Source organism: Humulus lupulus, chromosome 8, assembly GCF_963169125.1.
Source record: "Humulus lupulus chromosome 8, drHumLupu1.1, whole genome shotgun sequence".
Classification (NCBI taxonomy): domain Eukaryota; kingdom Viridiplantae; phylum Streptophyta; class Magnoliopsida; order Rosales; family Cannabaceae; genus Humulus; species Humulus lupulus.
This window is the reverse complement of record NC_084800.1, coordinates 14,937,647-14,960,148: the sequence shown is the minus strand read 5'-3', so window position 1 is coordinate 14,960,148 and position 22,502 is coordinate 14,937,647. Positions and strand designations below refer to the sequence as shown.

Here is a 22,502-nt window from a genome sequence, read left to right as displayed (position 1 = left end):
CTAGTCAAGTGCTCTAGTGGATAGAAATAGAGTTATTTTACAAGTGAGCATTAAACTCCTATTTATAAATCTTTGAGACATTTTGAATTTCAAATTCCATCAACCTCCATGTTCATTACCAATGATTAATTGGATGTTTATGAAATAAAAAATGAGTTTAGGGAGTTATTTAGGGTGTTAGAACTGTCCAGGGCCACGGCCACCAATGCTCCTGGCCGCGGCCACAGGCCATTTTAAAAAAATGTTATTTTTCTAAAACGTTCCAAAATATCCCAAAATCAAAACCCACATGATTTTGTAACCTCAAAACACTTAATGAGAATTAAAAAACATGTCTCCAACAACCATATTTAATAATGACTTTGTGAAATTCAATCTCAAATATGTAACATACAATCTACATATTATTTATTAATATTTGGGAGTTACAAATTTGTAACTCCAAAATATATCATATTTTGGCATACATATATGTCTAATTTTATGACTCTCAATAATATACTACAAAATGTGACAAAAATTTGTCATATTATTTAATGTAACATTATATTATATGAAATAATATAACATTAGACACAAACAAATCTAAATAAATATGAAAGAAGCTAGTTCGATTCAGAAGTAGAAATTGTATTTCACTAAAAAAAATTGAACTTATCGGTATAATATATTTTTGAGTAGTTTCATTGCGCGTATAATTGTTTCATGATAATCTAAAAATCGCACCACAAGGGAACAAATTTGTAAGTTGATGAGTGTTTACGCGGCTAAGAGACTTTAATCCGGCTTGATGAGGTCCGTATCATATCAAGTTGTGAGTCTGTCTGAATAAACCCGATCACATGTCAACGTGAGAAACAAAAAACTTATCGTTAAACGAACGGTTTATAATAAGGCCACGTGTCAGTCCTCAACTCATTATAAAGCTATAACTAATTAAACTCCCCATATATGATTATATTCACCCCTCCATTCTCTCTCCTCCCCTTCATCCATTCTAATCCCAAACACACACTCTCTCCCTATCTATCCAAAAATAATAAACCTAAAATATGCATTTTTTATATAAAAAAAAATCCAGAATCTAGCGTTTCACTGTCATATATAGTATCCAAACTGATCTCAAACCACCAAGCTGAAGAAGAACATGGCTGACTCGGACAACGACTCGGGTGGTCCAAACTCGGCGTCTCCGCGAGAACAGGACAGGTTTCTGCCGATCGCGAACGTTAGCCGGATAATGAAGAAGGCTTTGCCGGCGAACGCGAAGATCTCTAAAGACGCGAAAGAGACAGTGCAGGAGTGCGTTTCGGAGTTCATAAGCTTCATAACGGGAGAAGCCTCCGACAAGTGTCAACGCGAGAAGAGGAAGACGATCAACGGTGACGATCTGCTCTGGGCCATGACCACTTTGGGGTTCGAAGACTACGTCGATCCTCTCAAGATTTACCTCCAGAAGTTTCGGGAGATGGAGGGCGAGAAGACTGCCGGAGCCGCCCTCGGTCGCGGCCAGGGCGTCGATAGTGGCTCTGATGATCATGCTACCTTTGCAGCCAACTCCGCTGACGGCGGTGGTGGTATGTATGGTCACAGTAGTAGTGGAGTTCAGTCCACGGGGATGATGATGATGATGGGTCATCATCAAGGGCATCATCATCATCAATATCATCATATGTTTGGATCATCTGATGGTGGTGGTAGTGGAACCTCCACTGGTAGACCTAGGTAGGTTTTAACTGTACTGTACTATGTGTTTGTAATGTTAATACAGTTTTGGGTGCGTTTGATGCTCATTGTGAAATTGAGAGTACTAAATAAAAGTGAGGAACAAAAATTGTGGAGAATTGATGTTTGCTAATATTTTTAAATTGTTCATGTTTCACTTCACCACTTAATTAATTAACTACTTGTGGGAAATTAATAATTAATATGATTCCTATCAAAGATTAGTATTATTGGGATGTTCTCTAATTATCCATCACTTAATGGACTTATACATGTACATTCATAATCTCATGTTTAATAATTCTAATAGAAATTTCCCACTTGATAATTAATTATAACTAATCATCTATAATTCTCCTAGAAACTTTTCCTCTAGGAAACTATTGTTATACATTCATCTTCCACAATTTATATATACACACACACATTTAATTTCTAGGGGAAGATAATAATTTATTCTTCATAATCACCCAGAAAAGAGAGAAAAAAAAAAACGATCCGAATGAATTTGGGAGAAGAACTACTTAGCTTCATTGCCTTTCTCTTAGCTAGAGCAAATAAGGTAAAGTTATAGGCCGATCGATTAAAACAGACCGGCGGCTGAGTTGTGTGAGAGTTGTAACTTTGTTCTGATGCATGCTTAGAGAGAAAATTTATCTGGCAGATTAGATTGTAATATATGGGCTTTGAGTAGCTTTTTATAATCGATGGTTGAGTACAAATTGATAAGTTCTCTCTTTTTATTATGTACCTTGAAATATCTTCTATACTTTTTTTTATTCAAAGAGTACTTAAGCGCATGCTACTGGGAATGAGTTTTATATTAAGGTGTGATGGATCGATCCAATGGTGGTGCTGAAAGAACATTAGCCATTTTTTGGCTGTTGGTTCCGTAAATTATAATTTAGTAGCTCCTCTCTCTCTCTCTCTCTCCCGATATATAAATTAATAATAATATAAATATATTAATTCTTTATATCACAATGTGCAAGAAATCTTCCTAATTGCATATTGATTAGCAATATATATGTATTTAATTATATTTTAGATCATCATTCAGATATTATATAGGATGTTTTTTTGTCCTTACTGAAATTTGTAAGGCAATTAATTAATATGTAATAACCATTATTCTTGTGACATTTTTATTCTCAAAGGTCCAAATAATTGAAAGGGAACAAGTTGCCAATAGTCCTTTCAGATTTCCGAATGGTTGGCAAGTGCCAACTTGCCAATATTTCAAATTATATTTAATTAATAATATAGTGAGGAAGAAGGGTCCCCACCCCACCCCTTTCCTAAACTAAAATGTATATTATAATTAGGGCTTGATTGATTTTCAATACAAAATTAATTTTATGATTTCAAAACTTAAAAAATATATTAGTCTCACTAGCTAAAATTTGTGATTGATTATTTGTTTTGAAATATTAGATTCAAATATATACCCAATTTTTTTGACAAAAAAATTATATATTCTACTTTTAAGTTACATTAACATACACAGTTTTATTTACCCAAACTATTAATTTTCTCAAAATCTCCTTGCCGGTATGCTAGCTACCTTCATTCTAGCTCTATTTGTTTTTTTAATCGGTTCGTTAATTTTATTTATCATATGTATTTTATTAACACTCAAAATCTTGTTTGAGTTATTGTTTTCTGATTTGTGCATGAAACAAGATTTTGCACTAACACTCTACGTGGAGAGAAGAAGAAAAATTGTTTATTTGATTAATGGAAAGTAATAGAAGATACAAGAGAAAAACAAGTGGGAAAATATTTATCCTTCTCAAATTAGAGATAAATTTTTTATATCATCTTTACCAAACAAGATAAGAGGTATTTGGTTTTATTTGCATTCACTAAATCAAAAGATCATTGATATTTAATTAATGAAATTAAAAACTAACAAATTGGCCTATTAGCTCAGCTGGTTAGAGCGTCGTGCTAATAACGCGAAGGTCGCAGGTTCGAGACCTGCATGGGCCATTTTTTTTATCTTATTATAACATAAAGACCTTTTCTCCTATAAAATACAAATAGAAATAATCCCACACTTTTTACTCTTAATTTATATATAATCTTCTTTTATTTGTACTGTCATTTTCATACGTGCTCCTCTCTTTTTTACTTTTTCTTCCTTTAATTTTCACTTCCTTTAATTCGTCGGCCTATACACTTCTTATTATATATAGAGATTGCAAATTGAACATAAAAAATAAATAAAGAATCTGAAACGGAAAAGAAAAATAAAAGAACATTTAAGCTAACGGCTATGACTGAAGATAATATTAGCTGCTGAGTGGACTAAAGAGACAAGGATATTGATCATCCACTTTTTTTACTCCAAAGAAACCAGAGCCCGTAAGCACAGGAGAAAATGGTGTGTAAACTCCTCCGTCCAGTACTTTTTTTAATTTTTTGAAACTCCATCCACTTTTTCTCTGTATTTTTCTGTGACGTCTTTCATGAACTTGTTGTTTTGGACGTACTCTTGAGTTACATACTTCTCCAATGGCATCCACTGCATGCAAACACAATATTCATACAAATTATTTATACATAAAATAAAACAAATGATCACCTCAACATTTTAATTAGTATTGAATTATTACCTTTGCTCCCTCTATCTCTGATTCCTGTATCTGGATGTCAAAAGATTTCGGTTGTAGTATGCACACAAAGAAAATATCCGACTTCTCAAAAAATGCCTTATGCCTTTCCCTGTCGACAATGAATTCATGTTACCCTATAAATATACGTATATATATATATATTAAATATAAATCAAGTAGCAAAATTGGAAAGCAAAACCCGTACTTGAAACTAAGTATTTCCATGAACTCCGAATCAATCTGAATTAATAACCATAAAGTAAATTAATAAATAAAAGTTTCAGTGTGTAACAATTATAATATATTGTAAAGTTATATAATGATATTTTCTAAAATATAAAATTTGTTATAATAATAAAATGTTCTTACTCCGGTTTCTTCTTTCACTTCTCTCACGGCAGCGTCACGTATATTTTCTCCCTGCAGTGATAAAAGGGAAAACTTAAGCAATAATGGCTTCGTGTGTTGATGTATATATACAGAGCTTTTGTAAGAATTTATAATGGAATGTAGAATGTATAATGTATAATAAAATGTAGTTTAGACAGTAAGATGTAGGAAAGTGTTTTAAGGTATGGATAGCAATTGCAGAAATTATAATCGTAGCGGTAAAAAGTTTGACTAATACGTGATTCCATCTCAATTGATAATTTTATATGTCATACACTAATAATATTTTCAGTAAAAATAATAAGAAGTAATGCAAAAAAGAAAAAATATATGTGTACCTGATTAACCGTTCCAGTAGGGAACTTCCACATGCCCTGCAAATTTCCAATCTTTTCCTTGACAACTAGCACCTATATACAATTGAAATTTTCTTAACTCAGGTACGTAGAAGATACATACATACATCATATAAATATATATAATCACTGTAGTAATTAATTAAGGCCAAATTGGATGAAAGTATATATGACATCATGAGATGAAGTATTAATTAGAAGTGTAGATGATTTGGAAGAAGCCAAATAATTAAGGATAGAAAGACAACAGGTGTGCATAGGACAAATTTCTGAAAGATACCTCTCTGTTTTTATTCATGACAAATGCACCAATACTCACTCGGTGAGTGGCATTTGCAGGAAGAGTGTTGCCCCTTATAGGAATCCAGTACACTAGCATACTGTACGATGGTTCAGCGTGGTGATACCAAAATCCTTCCTGTTCAAGATAAACAACAATATTATCGTCAAAATTATTGAGGCGTGTTTATATATAAATTTTTCATGTACGTACCAAGATTCGAATTTTGATACTATAATATATTATTAAACTTACCTTGACAGCAGGTTCAACGAGACTAACTAGCTTAATAGGCAATTTGATCCAAACACCTTTTTTCCCCTACAGATCATGCGAAAGGATCATCAAAAAAAAAAAAATTATTAAAAAGGTTCAATTTTAGCTAATGTATATAATAGTATTTTTATAACAAGAGCCGGCACTACCTGCCGTCTCCAATGCGAAACCGAAGTTTTGAGTTTTGAATGAAAGACATTAGGATCCATTGGTTCATTCACTTCAACGATGACCCCACCAAATTCGTCATTAATTGCATGAAGTATTTTTCCATTTTGGATTTCCTTCTGATGATCGGCAGTTACAACTAGTTGCTCTACGGCCATTGATGAAGTTGCAAGACCAGACTTTTGCTCTTGTTCTTATCTATATAATAATAAAGTATAGCAAATACATGATCAGTTTGGAACCATTTGGCAAACACAGCCAATTACATATATAATAATTCTCCATCAGTTGCATCACAATGTATAAAGAGACTAATTCATTTTGTGGGGGGTACGCGCGTATCAAAAACTATATTGTGGCGAGAAACTTTTCGTGTAAAGAACTACACTTGCAAAAAGATTTTAAAGATCAATAATAGGCATCTGTATAAACGGGGCCTCCCGCACTGAGTGAAATTATCGATACAAAGCTTTTTAACCTTTTTCACTCGTCCAAATGAGAAGAAAAAAAAACATTATTCGATTGACCTGCCTTAGTACTTATAATCATCATTAATGTATTAAAAAAAAAATTGGATCCCAAACTATCATTCCCGGGGGCACACATTCAAATACGTAAGGTTTAGAAATATTATGTAATTAGTACTATTTTATTTTCAAAATAATGATGAACTTTTTGTGGAATGTTTACATGAAGACTGAGTTAAACACTAAATTGGGAACTACGCAACAATGATGAAGAGAGAGAAAAAGATAGACAGAGAAAGCAATGAAGTGTAGATAATAATTGTAGTAGCAGTCCACATATATGTACTTAAATGTATAGTACAAAAGCAAATATATATCGTCACAATAGAATTAAGTAAAGAAGAGAAAAGGCAAACCTGAATCTGATGGTGGGTATGTATAGTATACGGAGAATATATATAAAGTTTTGGAACATACAAAAAGAAAGATATTTGTATGGTTACTAAACTGATCGACTAACATTTCATATATATATGGTAATATCTGAGGCATTTTACATAGTTGATTAAATGTGTCGTGGCTTAGGGGGAATTATACTTTGAATTGACCATCAAAATTGAAGTTTTGAATCCATGCAAGACTCACTCCCTCTTCAAACCTTCAAACTTTAATTCTTTTGGTTATCATTTTTTTTTGTGAAGAATTAATTAATTTTCGAAATAATTACTTTAATCTTTTTGTTATATAATATTACCACATTTTGCGTGGGAGTAGTAGATAGTTTAAATAAAGCCAAACTCCGACCAAACGCGGTACTAGTAGAAATGTATATAGTAAACTTGAATAGTAGTAACGCGCACATGCATCCATCCTTGACGGACTTTGACTATACTTTTGATGAGTTGGTCCAATTCTCGTACGTTAAACATATGTTTCGTAGGTTGTCAAGAAATTTCAGTTACCATATTTTTCAAGGAGCCGGAACTACTTACGAGTATAATACATTTAATGAGACTAAGTTAAACAGTCTTTTGAACGACTTGACCCACTCTAATAAATATATGGACCACAAAATAGTTTGTGCATAAATCTAACTTACATTACCTGCATGGTCGATGATTTTCCTCCTCATCACCAAGTATTTTAATTTACGCTTGAACTTTCGTAAGCTTTAGATTTTGTCAAAGTGCTTATTAGTCAATAACATGATACTTATTGGTACCCGACATAATTATATTTATATGGAGCTTGACGGCAAAATAAGTTTTTATTTTTGGCTTAATTTGACTGTGTATATAATAGTTATAACAGACATTCTACTAATTTTTAAAAAATTTTAAATAATTTATGGTGTCGAGTTCAAAAGTTTTTACTTTACACACGTATAAAAAAAAAAATAAAGCACTCTTACAGCTGATTGTTTGAACACTGATTTCAGCACAGTAATTATTCATAATTTTTAAAAAATTAATGAAATATCTACTATAATTATCATGTAAACGGACTACAAAAAATAAGTCTTTTAGCTACTAATATATTAGTAGCAAATAATATTTTTTTGGTAGCTAATATAATTTTTTCTACTAAAATTTTTTGGTAGCTAGTGCGTAGCTAATATCCCGTCGTTAAAAGTATTTTGCTACCGAAAAAATTAGTAGCAAGTACTCTTTATTTGCTACTAATTTTTTATAGCAATACATATTATATTTAGTAGCAAAATATTTAGATTTTCCATCACTAATTTTGTTTTTGCTACCACAAAATGGTAGCAAATGTTTTCATCCAGTAATTATCAGAATGATTAATTAGTAATATGATTTTGATGGTATATTAATTGGTAGCAATATATTTTAAAATTGGTAGTTAAAAAAATATTTTCTACTAGCAAATTGACAAATATTTTTATTTGGTAATTTGTATTGTATTTTTTCTTTGTTCTTTTTGCAATTAATTAATTATAATTATTCAATAATTTTAATATAAATAAAATATCATGAAAAATATCAAAATAAATATAAACTTATGATAAATATATACTGTATACATTACATTGATGACGAAAACAAAGAAGGTTAGATTAATTAAAAATATTACAACTTTACAAGGTACAAAATTCATATACAAGATGCAAGGATTGCTGGATTAATTAACAAAAGAAATTACAAAATCGTGTAATGCATAGTGGCTTTCCTCCAAATTCAAGTGTAGAATAGCAGCTATTAATCTTCAATCTACCAGCTAACATTATAAACATCTTCAATTTTTTGTGCCAACTCTGTACAATGAAAAAAATATATAATTATGATGAATTATCAATGAAATAACTGAACTACATACATACATTTTCGAGTAAGACATTGCAGAGAAAAGAAATATATAATTATAAGAGAGAGATATATATGTTGCTGGTAGAGGAATTATATGAGAGAGAGAGATGTGACATTGCTTGATTCCTTTGCTCCAATGTCAAGAATGATAAGTATTTAATTATTTATATATGCATATATATATACATATATTTATATATTGATGATATATTCTATAAATGGGAGCAGTTTCTAGAGAGTGAGTATTAGTGGTGAGATCGCGTGTGGGAGACATAGTAGTGGGTGGATGTACAATTATAATTAAGTAGAAGTATGATTTATTAAGCAGAAGTATGATTTACTAAGTTATTATTAAATAGTGTGTTATATGTTGTATACTTTTAGCTACTAATAATTTAGTAGCATAATATTGATGTTCAAATATTATTTTTGCTACAAATAAATAATTAGTAGCAAAATTTTTCAATAATTTAACAAAAATAACTTTTACTTTTTGCTACTAAATGATTAGTAGCTAAACAATGTATGTTTTGCTACCAAAACAAAATAGTAGCAAATAATATATAAAGTTGTGAATTTTATATTTTGGCGCCAATAGATTTAGCTACCAAAAGAAAATGGGTAGCTAAATTTAGTAAATAGCTACTAATAATTTTAGTAGTAGAAATATTTGGTCTTATATTTTTATATTTTGTAACTAAATTATTTTGCTACCATAATTTAGTAGCAAAATATAATTAATTGCTACCAATAATATTTAGTAGCTAAAAGCTTGGTAGCTAAAAATCATTTTTGTTGTAAATTCGGTTATAAAAACAAAAATGCTTAAACAATAAGAGACAAAAATGATGCCCCACCTACAAAATTTCCATAATATATATATGAGTTAGTACTTAATGGTTACATCAATGTATACTTATAGATGATTACATTAACTTTAGCCATCGGATAATTATTATTGAATGTTGAAAGTTAGTTATTGATGTACATAGTTGTTTTCCGTTATAGAGTTTGTTAAGTCAGTTGGTTATGTTTCGTAACAGACTTATATATATAAATCTTCTGTACATTTCCATGTTAATGAGAATCAGTAGTTATTCATTTCTTCTTATGTTCTTGATTTTCCTTACATGGTATCAATAGTCTCTCTCTGCAAATTTCGTTCATCCTCTTCTTTGTTCATGGCGACTCTGTCCTCCACCATTGGCGACTCTCCAGCCTCGGCGATGGAGACGACTTCGGCATTTGCTTCGATCGTGTTCACGCACACTATCTCAGTGAAATTGGATTCTTCGAATTTCTTGCCATGGAAACCTCAGATTCTTGGAGCGATCAAAGGCCACAAACTTCAAAAATTCATTGCCAAAGATAGCACACCTCCACCGATGTATCTCACAGAAGTTGATCGTACAACATCCAAGCTGTATCAAGAATATGTTGATTGAGAGCAATAAGAACAACTTCTATATACATGGTTGCTTTCATGTCAATGACTGAAGGAATCCTAACTCGCGCTATCGGATCTGAAACGTCAACTCAAGTTTGGGAAGTCTTAGAGGTATATTTTCAAACACATACTCGAGCTAAAATTGATCAACTAACTACTAAATTGCAGAACTGCAAGAAAGGTTCTTTGTCGATTCATGACTATCTCTTGAAGATTAAAATTCTTGTTGATCGTTTGGCTTCTGTTGGTCACACCCTAACCATAAAGGAGCACATCTCAGCTATATTCAAAGGCCTTCCGACAGATTACAACACGTTTGTTGTCTCTGTCAATTCTCGGAATGACGCCTACACTGTTGTTGAAATAGAATCGTTACTTCTTGCTTTTGAAAGTAGACTTGAGTGCCAGCAAGCGGATCTTGATTCGGCTCAAGTCAATCTTACACAATCCCCATCCAATTTTCGAAAGAAGGGAAATGTAACGCCCTGGTTACTCCAAGACTGTTACTGTAAAATTTAAACAATGTTTAACTTGCTAAACGAGTCATTTGGTTATAAACGTGCATCTAGGTGTTATTAATAGGCTAAGGTGAAAAATCTCTATCAAAATGAAATGATATATTTTATTTAAAACATAAAACTGTAAATGAGCCATAAAAACATTTACAAGTTGTTTACAATCCAAAATGGTCATTACAGTGTAAAAATTACAACCCACTGACCTAAGCGGCGAAAATATAGGGTTAACCCCTAGTTCCTCTGAGAAACACCTTGGCCGTGATGGTCAAGCGGCCGCATATGTACACATCACCACCTAAGCTCTCCACTCAAGATTGGGTGAGCTTTTCTTTCCCTTTACCTGCACCACATAACACCCATGAGCCAAGGCTCAGCAACAAAACTCATTACTGCATGTATACAATATCAATTGATGATTATGATAATCATACTGGGCTTGTAGCCCTAATCAGATGGTATCGAGATTCTAATAATCATGCTGGGTAGTGTAGCCCTAATCAGATAAGTGACTGATGAGTAAGTCACGAACTTAAGCCAGATAAGTGCCTATGTGTTAGGAAAATATGTATTGCCTCAATGGATATGGGTAAGAATATTACAACTCTATGCAATAATATTACAAATAAATATAGATTGATTAAATAAGGTTACAACTCTATAACTGAAAGTACAAATAAAAAAAAATAGAAGAAGAAAAAGAGAAGAAGAATGGAATAGTGAAAAATACAACTTTAAGCAAAATATTACAAATAAAGTAAAAGTGTTTGGAACAAAAGAAAAGATGATTACAACTCTAAAAAAAATTACAAGTAAATAAAACAAGAGGAATGAGAAGAAAAGCAATAGAGGAAATTGTAAGAACAAAACAAAGAAAACTATCACTTACACAACCTAAGTGAAGAGTGTTGGGGATCACCAACTTGAACAAGGTTTAAAACCTTTGTCCAAAAGCTAATTTCCCCCTAACTCAAGCACTAAGGGATCTCTCTCAGATATTGGAAATGCTTTATGGAATTATCAAGCCTCAAGGTGTTTCTAGCCAAGTGCTCTAATGGATATAAATGTTGTGTCTTGCAAGTGAGCTATAGGCTCCTATTTATAGAGTTTAGAGACACCCTTTGAATTTCAAATTTCACCAATCCCCATGGATGTTACCAATGTTTAATTGGATTAATATGGAATTAAAAATGAGATTTAGGAGTTATTTGGGTTTTTTGAGCCGTTCAACAAAGATTGAAAAAACTGAAAAAATGGTCAGTTTTTGGCCTGTGGCCGTGGCCACTAGCCTCTGTCCCATAGGCCGCGGCCACTGACCAATTTCAGCACTTAAAAATGTGCTGTTTTTCCAAATGGTTCCAAACCCTCCCAAATGATTTTGTAACTCCCAAAACACATTATTGTGGTTAAAATCATATCTCTAACAGCCATATCACATATGGCTTTATGAAATTCATCTCAATATTGTGTAACAACAAAATTACACAATAAAGGGTAATATATGGAAGTTACAAATTTGTAACACCAAATATGTTACATTATTTGGATATATCTCATATATCTAAATATTGTAACTCTCTATTATATGTTACAATATGTGACACTTTTTGTCACATTTATTTAATCTAAAACATTATATTATATTCTAAAATAATATAACACTATGGAGTCACGAACTTGAATCAGATAAGTGACTAATGAGTAAGGCACGAACTTGGGCTCTGCACCCTTAGCCATGTGACGAAGCAGTCACCTGAGCCTTCTGGCAGTGGCTTTAAGTAACTAGCCTTTAGACTAGACAAACACTTTTGTTTTCATCGAACTTAAGATCGGTCAAGCATTTCATGCTTATGTTGATAATGCTTATGTCGATTAGATCTAATCTTTTCGGCTTGCGTTAAACACGCTAATTCCGTTCTTGACTCATAGGTCATTTCCATATGACCAGTGCTCAGTACTACTGTCGAACTTGACTAATAAGTCACAGCTTCACAGTCAATACTAACACCATTGCCGATTCCTAACGCATAGGTCAGTGCCATACACATATAAGCAAAGCAGCTATGTATTTACTATGCAATCAATGTCAATATATATAGCACTCAACATGCTTCATCAATAATCATGCATGTCACATACTGGGTGTAGTTTTCTTACCTCTGGTTCGAGCGTGAAATAATAAAAGAACAACCCTTGAGAACGATCAGCCCTTAAGTCCCTTACCATTCATGACAAAATATGAGATTCCATCAATAAAATGAATAATAAAATTTTCCCAGACCAAGACCTAACCTCCAGGACGTCGAATCCTACTAAAACGGATAGTAGGAACAATCTCGAGGCCTAAGGTTTGAGTTCCCATGACAAAAACACATTTCTGGCCAAATACGCCCTTAAGAGTCGCAACCCTACTCCACTATGCCGCGGCCCACCTCCCAAATAGAGGCGCTAGCCTCTTCTTTGTCTACACCTTGCGCCACGGCATACCAACCTAGCGCCGCAGCCCTACCTGCCCATCAGGCAAAAACCCCTATTTTCTCCCATCAAAACCTCATCAAACTTTTATCAAATCAACCCAGAAATCACAACCAATCACCAACACCTTATGTCCACTAGTTTAATCACAAAACCCAAGCTTTAAACCATTTAAAACCTCATCAAATTCCCACTTCTATAATCAAAACTCTCAAGCTCAAAACTAACACAAAAACAGAGCAAGGAACCAGAAAAAGACCTGAAACCTTACCTTAAACTTAGGATAAAACCCTCTTCAATGGTAGAACACAATCCTAGACCCTCAAGGCTTGATTCCTTAGCTTGAATCCTCAATTGGAGCTTCAAAATTGTAAAGGAAAAAGAAGAAAAAGATGATCCTGGGAGAGGAGAAGGAAGGCTCTCTTTTACTTCAACGTATGTCCTTCTATAGCTTTCTATGGTTGAATATATCCCTTGGTCAAATGACCAAAATGCTCCTAGGTCATACTTATTTCCTTAACAACCCCCATGGGCAAAATCGTCATTTCCCGTCTATCTCGTTAATCATAATTAACGTCCTCCAATTCTCGTTATTCCTAATATTCTCAAATGCTAATAAATCATATTACATTACCCTTTAATTCCCGATAATGTACTAATCATCAAATTACCCCGAGACTCACCCCGAGCCCTGAAATTACCATATTATGACCAAACCGCTAACTTGTATTCAAAGATCGTCTCATGCCGAATAACTCGAACAAATCCACATTATAATGTGGCCTCATCATAAATTACCAACATGCATGAAAATATACAAATATGCCCTCAACAGGCCAAATTACAAAAATACCCTTATAATGAAATGTGGACCCACATGCATGCATTTATCATCATATAATAATATAATTTACATAAACATGCATATAATCATTTAATGGCATAATAAATCAATTATGGCCCTCTCGGCCTACTAATCCAACCATTAGACCTCATTAGGGATTTTGGGACATTACAGGAAACTTTCTGACTTCCTCAGACGGCAACAATGCCAATCGTGTTACGCCCTAACTCCAGGGACCGTTACGGTGTGCCTTGCAAATAGTGCTAAACTCGCTAATCGAGTTATTTGGCCAAAATCGTGTAACTAAGTGTGATTAGAGGTTTAGGGATTAAAAACTTTGGATAAGATGTAACGTTTCACTAAAACGTTTAATATATACATTGGGATCCCAAAACTATAATTTCAGAGTCTATTACAGAAAAATATTTACAACAGGTCGTTCTAAGCGGCAAAACAGGGTTTAACCCTAGTTCCCCTTTAAACCTCAGCCGTGGCGGATGAGCAGCTGCATATGTACACGTCATCAACTAAGCTCTCCAACTCAAGGATGGTCCAGCTTCCTTTTGCCTTTACCTGCACCACATAACACCCGTGAGCCAAAGCCCAGCAAGAAAATACCATAAAGCTTGATATAATATCAACAATGATCATAATAATCATACAGGACTATCAGTCCAAAATAGGTAGGTGACAGTAGCCAAAGTCACAAAAATGGACACAACTCCCTTTAGCCATGTGACGATAGGGTCACTAGGGCTTAACTGATAGGTTATCCTTTCATAAGTTCAATCAGGATAGGTGTATGGTGAATGGTCACCAACATAACCTTTCTCATGACCATAGAGTCATAACCTGGGGACAGCACCCTTTGGCCATGTGATGATAGGATCACCAGGGCTTAATAGATAAGTGAACATCTCACTAGCTTCAACAGGATAGGTGCATGGTGATTGGTCACCAACATAACCTTCCTCCCGACTCTAGAGTCGTAACTATGGAACATCGTTCCCTGGCCATGTGACAAACGGTCACTGGGGCCCTATGCCCTGGCTCTGAACATCTGGTCTTAGACTAGGCAAGCGCTTATAAGTTCATCGACTTTAGGGTCGGTCCAGCATTAATGCCATAGAGCCATTCAATGCATGTTCATCGACTTTAGGGTCGGTCCAGCATTAATGTCATAGAGCCATTCAATGCTCATATCGATTAGATCTAATCTTCATTCGGCCCTGCGTCCTCGATGCTTATGCCGTTTCTGACCCTCAGGTCAGTGAAACACGACCAGTGTTCAGCTCATTGTGAACTTGATTAATAAATCACAGCTTCACAGATGGATCCAACACCATTGTCGATTCTGACTAATAAGTCAGTGTCATACACAAGTAAGCCATGCCACCAAACATATGTCACATATCCAATAGCCATAAACAAGGTATTCAGCATGCTTACTCAATGAGTATTAATACAGCTAAGACCATGCACAAACCCAGAGGCACAAGCTCTGAACAATATCATACTCAGTACTCAAAGCATGTCCTAATCACATGTTTCTTGTACATCGCATGCATTATATTTAACAATCCAACATGCACCAATAATAGCCATGCATGTCACATATCCACAGGGTGCAGTTTTCTTACCTCAGAGTCGAGCTAGAATGAATAAGAGAACGACCCTTGAGAACGATCAACTTTTAGTCCTTTAGCGGTCACCTAGTCATAACCAAACATATAGGATACCATTAATAAAAATGACCAACATAGGTTCCCAAATCAACATCTAGCCTCCAGGACATCAATCCACACTTAACCGGGTAGTAGGATTGACCCCGAGGCCTATGGGTAGCATCCCCAAGCTAAAAACACAATTCTGGCCAAAAAGTCACCAAGGGTCGTGGCCCTCCCTAGTTGCGTCGCGGCGCGCCCCTCAAACAGAGGTGGCCTTCCCTGTCAAACGCCATGGGCCGCGGCGCACCACAGCCATGCCGCGACTCATTACCCAATTCAGCCAAAAACCCAGCACGCACCAGCTCGACTTCCCCTGCGTTTTCCCTTGAAACCAGCCCTTCAAACCAGTCCCAAACCTCAACCTAACACCCAATTCAACCACCAAACATCATCTACAACTCACCCTCATCATAACCCAAGTTAAACATCAACCAAACTTCTATTAATCCAAACTTTCTACAAGGAATTCACAAGCTGAAAACTAAAGCCCAAAACAGAGTACACCATAAAATTCATGGCTGGAACTTACCTCAAGCTTGATTTTGAATCCCCTTCAATGGTTGAATAAAGTCTCTAAGCTCCCACCTTTGATCTCCTAGCTTAACTCCTCAATTTGGGCTCTCAAAATTCAAAGGAAAGAATGAAGGGAAAACTTGTACGGGAGAGAAAGGAGAAGATGAGGATGAGGCTCTGTTTTGTTTTGTTTTCCACAGCCTTGTAATCCATATAAATCCAATCCAAATGACCTAAATACCCCTAGGTCACTTAAGGTTCCTAAAGCCACCCCAAGGGCAAAACCGTCCTTTCCTGCCTATCTCGTTAATTATAATTAACGCTCTCCAATTCCCGCTAATCTCAATATTATCAAATGCCAATAAATCATATCCCATTACCCTTTTATTCCCGATAATGTTCTAGTCATCAAAATGACCCCGAGACTCACCCCGAGCCCCGAACTTAAACCCATTATGACTAGACCAAACACTTACATCTCATGATCGTCCCATGCCGAATAGCTCGAACCAATCCACCTTATAATATGGTTATATTAATTAATCACCACCATGCACCCAAAATACACAATTACGCCCACAGCGGCCACATTACCAAAATACCCTTATAATAATAAATACTCCCATATGCACGCATTTACCATCATATAATAATATAATTTACATGAACATGCATATGATCATTAAATAGCATCATAATTCAATTATGGCCCTCCCGGCCTCCTAATCAAGGTCCTAACCCTTATTAGGAAATTCGGGGCATTACAAATCGCCCCCTAACTTCCATTATTTCTCTCGCATTCCACCTAGTACAGTGACAACTTTTACTTGATCATCATGGAATTCATTTGCTGGTGGTGGACGAGGCCAACCCTCTAATTTTTCTCAAGCAGGTCGTACCAATGTTACCTCATCGGGCACCACCAAAATCATATGTCAACTCTATTCTTCGCCTGACCACTATGCTTACTATAATAGGTTCAACATAGAATTTCTTGGCTATGAGGCAGCTGTTCCAACGAAGAACTTCAACAACATGACAGCAGTGGTGGCCACTTCAGATATGGTAAATGACCCTGCCTGGTACCCAGACTCTGGTGCCACACATCATTGTACTAATGCAGCTGGAAACTTGTTCACAAAAAATGCTTACAGTGGGACTGATCAGTTACATGTTAGTGATGGTTCTAGACTTAGTGTTTTCAATGTTGGTAAGTCAGCTATTTCAACTCCATATGCACCAAAATTACTTGTTATGAATCAGATTTTGCATGTGCCTAAGTTGAACAAAAATCTAATTAGTGTCTCCCAATTTACCAAAGACAATTCAATATTCTTTGAGTTTCATTCTAATTCCTGTTTTGTGAAAGATCAGGTCACCAAAGCAGTGGTGATAGTAGGACGTACTCACTAATGGGTTGTATACATTCCCACCGTCATCATTTTCTCTTACCAATGTGCCTTCCTCATCAGTCTATCAACAGTTTGGGTGTACTGTCTCAAGCTAATACTTTGTCCTCAGATAGCTCCTTTAATAATTCTTTTGATTGACATAACTTTATAAATTTTTAAATAATTATAAATATATTTTAAAAGGGAGAATTCTTCAATCCCTCACAGGACTCAGTCCTTCAGTGTGGGGTCCAGCTTTGTGCCATTTATCAAAATTTTATAGGATTCGGTCTTTTTGTCACATTTGCTTTTGACTTGCAATGACCGGTTTGGTGAACCGGTTAGAAAGTTGTTGGTGATGTGGGTGTAAAAAGTAGGGGCAAAAAAGTAATTCCTTGTCCAAAAATATGTACAGTTGAGGAGTTGATCGTAAACTTAATATGAATTTGAGAGATATTTACGATTTTGGTAACGTAAGCATTGTGCTTCCGGCAAGTGATTTATATGTTATGTTGAGTGAGATGCACCAATAACCACGTAAGTAAAACTGATATATATTTTGTAGTGTTTTGTAAGTTTTTTTAAAGTTTTTTCCCTGGAATTGATCGTAAACTTAAGGACTTGATTGTAAACTTAATATGAATTTGAGAGATATTTACGATTTTGGTAACGTAAGCATTGTGCTTCCGCCAAGTTATTTATATGCTATGTTGAGTGAGATGCACCAATAACCACGTAAGAAAAACTGATATATATTTTGTAGTGTTTTGTAAGTTTTTTTAAAGTTTTTTTCCTGGACTTGATCGTAAACTTAAGGACTTGATTGTAAACTTAATATGAATTTGAGAGATATTTACGATTTTGGTAACGTAAGCATTGTGCTTCCGCCAAGTTATTTATATGTTATGTTGAGTGAGACGCAACAATAACCACGTAAGTAAAACTGATATATATTTTGTAGTTGTTTTATAAGATTTTTTTAAAGTTTTTTCCCTGGACAAGTTTCATTTATTCAATATTGGGATGAATAAATCACTAACTAAATTAGGTATGGAAAAATGTTATTTAGATGGTTGATTAACTAGGAGAGTCAGTACTTGCTTGATTGATATATGTTGGACACTAACATGTTAATATCTTGCAACTAGTGTTTACATAAATTAAGTGTTAAAATATTCTTAATACAATATCATAAGTTTAGTTGAAATATTCTTAATACATAGGTTTAAAGTGAAGACCGCATTGATGGCTTAGTGGATGAGGAAATTATAATTTTCTTATCAATTGCATGAAAAATTGGTTCAACCAACTGAGAAGTGTCGATTGTATGAGTGAGTCGTATTGGGGTAAGTAGAACGTCCCCAACCACGCTTGTGTAATCTATGTTGTAGTAATAAAAAACGTATACACTCATCTAGTTTAGTGTTAATACTTTTTCACCATTCGACCACACTTGCCTAATTCTTGTATCTAATTGTAATTGTTTTGGGATAAGTATGTATCCACTACCTTGTCTTGTTGCCGATAATATTTTGAAAGCCTTTATGCCAAGGATGACTGAATATCTGTTGAGGCTAATGGTGAAGACATCTTCAATTTGTTGGGGTAAGTTAATAACTTTAAAAGTCGGACTTCTAGAGTCGAACAAGAACAACACTTGAGTAGTACATTATGTGGCGTTGACACCATTCATTGTTACCCCCTTAATATTTCATAAAGTACAAATATGATTAAGTTTAAATATGATGAATGAAGCTATTTATTTTAAGAAGAAATTATGATCACGTATCTTTGAGACTAGGGTAAGAGATATTTATGACCAGTTTTCGCACTGTACTTGGTTGTCATTGAAATTTTTTACAATGGCAAAGGCCCTGACATGCCTTCCCATTGATGGGAGATGGCTCATTTGAACTGGCTGAGGTTGGCCTATATCCCATAGTTGTAGTCTCTTGGTTGAATGTAGAATGACTCCTTCATTGCTACTCCAGGCAATTGGTGTTGAAAATAGAAGTGGTTGTAAGAGAAGTCCCACATCACAATTCATTTTAATAGTCCCATTTGTAAGATCAAACAATTTAATGAAACTATCTTCGTTGTTTCCATATAGCAGTAGATGATGACTTGGGACATGGCAGTGATATGCTTCATTATCTTGTTGTTCTTGTTCTTTAGTGCTTTTGTGTACATATATGATGAGAGGCATTGAAATAGATGGTATTCCCAGCTAGAAAATCCTCCAAAATTTGTGGAAACCGTTTGTGTACATTGTGACACGTTTATATCGATCTGAATATCCATTTGTTGTGATCGTAACTTGATTCCAAATTCCAGAGGGAAGAATTTTACCAGTGCAGTACCGTCTTGAAATAAGCTATATTTTGCAACATGAAAAGGGTGAACAATTTATAAGTTATTAATCACATAATAAAACGATAATGAATTAACTTGGTAACGATCATTGTAAAAATGAGTAGATTTCATTTGTATTAAAAATTTAGAAGTTCAATTAATCATTTCGATTAATTTACGAATTTAAGGACTTACCAAACATGTGAGAATATCGTATATACAACATTGTCCTTCGTCGAAAACAAAAATGACAAGGTTTCCATCTGCATTTGTAAATTTTGAATATCTCCCTGATGGAAATGGGAGTCGTATTGCTTGTATATGACACTTTGCAAGAGAAACATGTAACAAATGTGTTGGGATCTTGTTTTTGTGTGGGTCGTAAGCACAATTCTCAGTTTTGATATTGGCAACTATTTCAATATTTTTTGTTTCCAACTCTATGTCTTGTGGGTCCGCCATTTGGAGGAGAGGTTGAGATTATAAACACCCTTCAAACTTTCAGTTAATGGAGTAAATGACGTAGGCAAACTACAAGCATATAATAAGGTTAATGTTAGTATTTGAATTTTTTATATTATACTCATTAAGTAGTTAGTGAGCAAGCTAAATGAGCAAACTATTGAAATTTTTCTACACAAGCCTTCACAATTTTTAAAAATTTCTTTACAGTTTGTTTCTTGCCCACTTGAGGAAGTGAAGTAGTCCAGTTTAACTTATCAATAAGTTTGAGATAAATGTGGGCTACCAAAGTCAAGCCCACTTGCAAAGTGAAGAACCATTGGAGTTAAAAGATTGAATTCCATTTTCAAACATCAAATTTGGTGAGGTATAGAAAATAATAGGTAACGTTACTTGTGGACATTCATAATTAAACTGAGCTGGGTGTTTAATTTTATGATTGACTATAGAAAGATTTATTGAGTACTTTGCGAAGTTATGAAAAGATGTTGTGCATAATAAAACATGAAAAATGGTGTATGAACTAGTTACTTGCCGTGCATAGAAAGCAACATCAATTGATCCACCACTTTTGACTTGTTTGTCACAGATCAACATAAACTTTTGACAACTTCTACTTGTACTGAAGAGAGGAATCTGTTATGGAATTCGTTATTTCTAGGTGAAGATGAAGGAGAAGCACATACGATGCTATGCGTGTGAACGAACTCCATCCCGTTGTAGATGAAAATTTATTGAAGTATTTTCATATTTGATATAGAAGGCAACAATTGGCGAGGAAAGTAAATGTATATTTATTGCTTGACCGTGTTATAGGTGGGTGATGCATGTACCGTTGTTTTTTGGGAAACTGAGTGATAGGTTAAATACGTAAACACTTAATAGGTTAACTTGTGGGTACAAATTGGCGAATTTCCAGGAATATCGGTCCAGCCCAGCTAAAAATGGACCTACACTCACAGATCAATTTAGGAAGAGAAGTAGTACAAGAGATTAGGGTAGCTGATTTGTGATAAGACTAATCATTACTATGTTAATACCAAATAAGGTTTAATTTTTGTGTTGTTTGACCGAAGAGAATAAGTACTACAATAATTAGTTGATCCTCTGATATGGTAAATTTGAGGATCATAATTACGTTAAGGTTTGATCATCTCAGATATGTATTATAAATGCATCACTATAAGAGATGGAATGAGTGAATTGCCAAGTAAATTACGATTTTTGAGGCCTTTAAAACCAATTTTTTTTTTAAATTGTCAGATACATATATTAGGAAGATACGTTAGCGGGTAAGAGCTGATAAGTAATTTGAAGTTGTAGTGCGTAACTCATAACTCTTACCCCCTAATAAAAACTGCTACTTTATAATTGTTCACACTATTTTATTTTATTACGTGCAAATGTTTTATTTGTGTGATTTAGGATGATTGAATTGTAACGCCCCAACTCCAGGGACCACTACAGTGCACATTGCAAACAGTGCTAAACTCGCTAATCGAGTCGTTTGGCCATAAACGTGTAACTGAGTGTGATTAGCAGTTTAGGGGTTAAAAACTTTGGTTAAGATATAACGTTTCACTAGAACGTTTACTGTGTACATTGGGATCCCAAAAATATAATTTCAGAGTTTATAACAAGTAAGTGTTTACAACAGGCCGTTCTAAGCGGCAAAACAGGGTTAAGCCCTAGTTCCACTTTCAAACCTCGCCCAAGTATTGGTCGAGCAGCTGCATATGTACACGTCATCACCTAAGCCCTCCAACTCAAGGATGGCCCAGCTTCCTTTTGCCTTTACCTGCACCACAAAGCACCCGTGAGCCGAAGCCCAGCAAGAAAACTCATACGCTCATAAACAGTCATATCATGATATCAAATCATATCTGGCATGCCTAGTGTCACAGGCCGACTATTTAGGTACTCCAACTAGATGGAACGTGCGGCACTTGCAGACTCTTCAAGCTAGCAAGTCAGCCTACAACACACACCTACAGGCAAACAAACTCAGCGGTTAGCCACATACACATCTCGGACATGTGACGGGCAATAACGAAGTATGAGCAAGCACACAACAAGTCATTCCTAGGAACGTCCACACAACACAAAGCACACAACAAGGCAAATGGCACGCAGTGGCCCAACGAAGCTAACAAACAAGCAACACATAAG

The 22,502-nt window shown here is 34.7% G+C and overlaps 2 protein-coding genes and 1 non-coding gene across 3 annotated transcripts; 2 read left to right on the top strand and 1 right to left on the bottom strand.

Annotated features, from left to right (window-relative positions):
• The first annotated feature begins 949 nt into the window (after positions 1 to 949).
• LOC133794723 (nuclear transcription factor Y subunit B-3) lies at positions 950 to 1,844 on the top strand. The gene has a single exon (XM_062232102.1). The coding sequence runs from the start codon at positions 1,148 to 1,150 to the stop codon at positions 1,727 to 1,729; it is 582 nt and encodes a 193-aa protein (XP_062088086.1). The 5' UTR covers positions 950 to 1,147; the 3' UTR covers positions 1,730 to 1,844.
• Positions 1,845 to 3,643: 1,799 nt separating this feature from the next.
• Positions 3,644 to 3,717, top strand: TRNAI-AAU (transfer RNA isoleucine (anticodon AAU)). Its single transcript has one exon. It is a non-coding gene; the product is annotated as a tRNA-Ile (tRNA).
• Positions 3,718 to 3,744: 27 nt separating this feature from the next.
• Positions 3,745 to 6,767, bottom strand: LOC133793502 (nudix hydrolase 2). The gene is made up of 9 exons (XM_062230837.1): positions 6,697 to 6,767; positions 5,795 to 6,011; positions 5,625 to 5,690; positions 5,370 to 5,507; positions 5,072 to 5,143; positions 4,713 to 4,763; positions 4,549 to 4,583; positions 4,344 to 4,452; positions 3,745 to 4,252 (listed from the first exon to the last, which is right to left on the bottom strand). The coding sequence occupies exons 2-9, from the start codon at positions 5,969 to 5,971 to the stop codon at positions 4,142 to 4,144; spliced, it is 759 nt and encodes a 252-aa protein (XP_062086821.1). The 5' UTR covers positions 5,972 to 6,011; positions 6,697 to 6,767; the 3' UTR covers positions 3,745 to 4,141.
• Between the last annotated feature and the right edge of the window lie 15,735 nt (positions 6,768 to 22,502).

Bases quoted from the DNA above. Each gene is read 5' to 3' on its own strand.
- LOC133794723 (XM_062232102.1), top strand. From the start codon at position 1,148: ATGGCTGACTCGGACAACGACTCGGGTGGTCCAAACTCGGCGTCTCCG.
- LOC133793502 (XM_062230837.1), bottom strand. From the start codon at position 5,971: ATGGCCGTAGAGCAACTAGTTGTAACTGCCGATCATCAGAAGGAAATC. The intron at 5,691-5,794 runs GTAGTGCCGGCT...CATGATCTGTAG, and splicing joins TTTCGCATTGGAGACGGCAG to GGGAAAAAAGGTGTTTGGAT. The intron at 4,764-5,071 runs GTACACATATAT...TTATCACTGCAG, and splicing joins CTACTGGAACGGTTAATCAG to GGAGAAAATATACGTGACGC.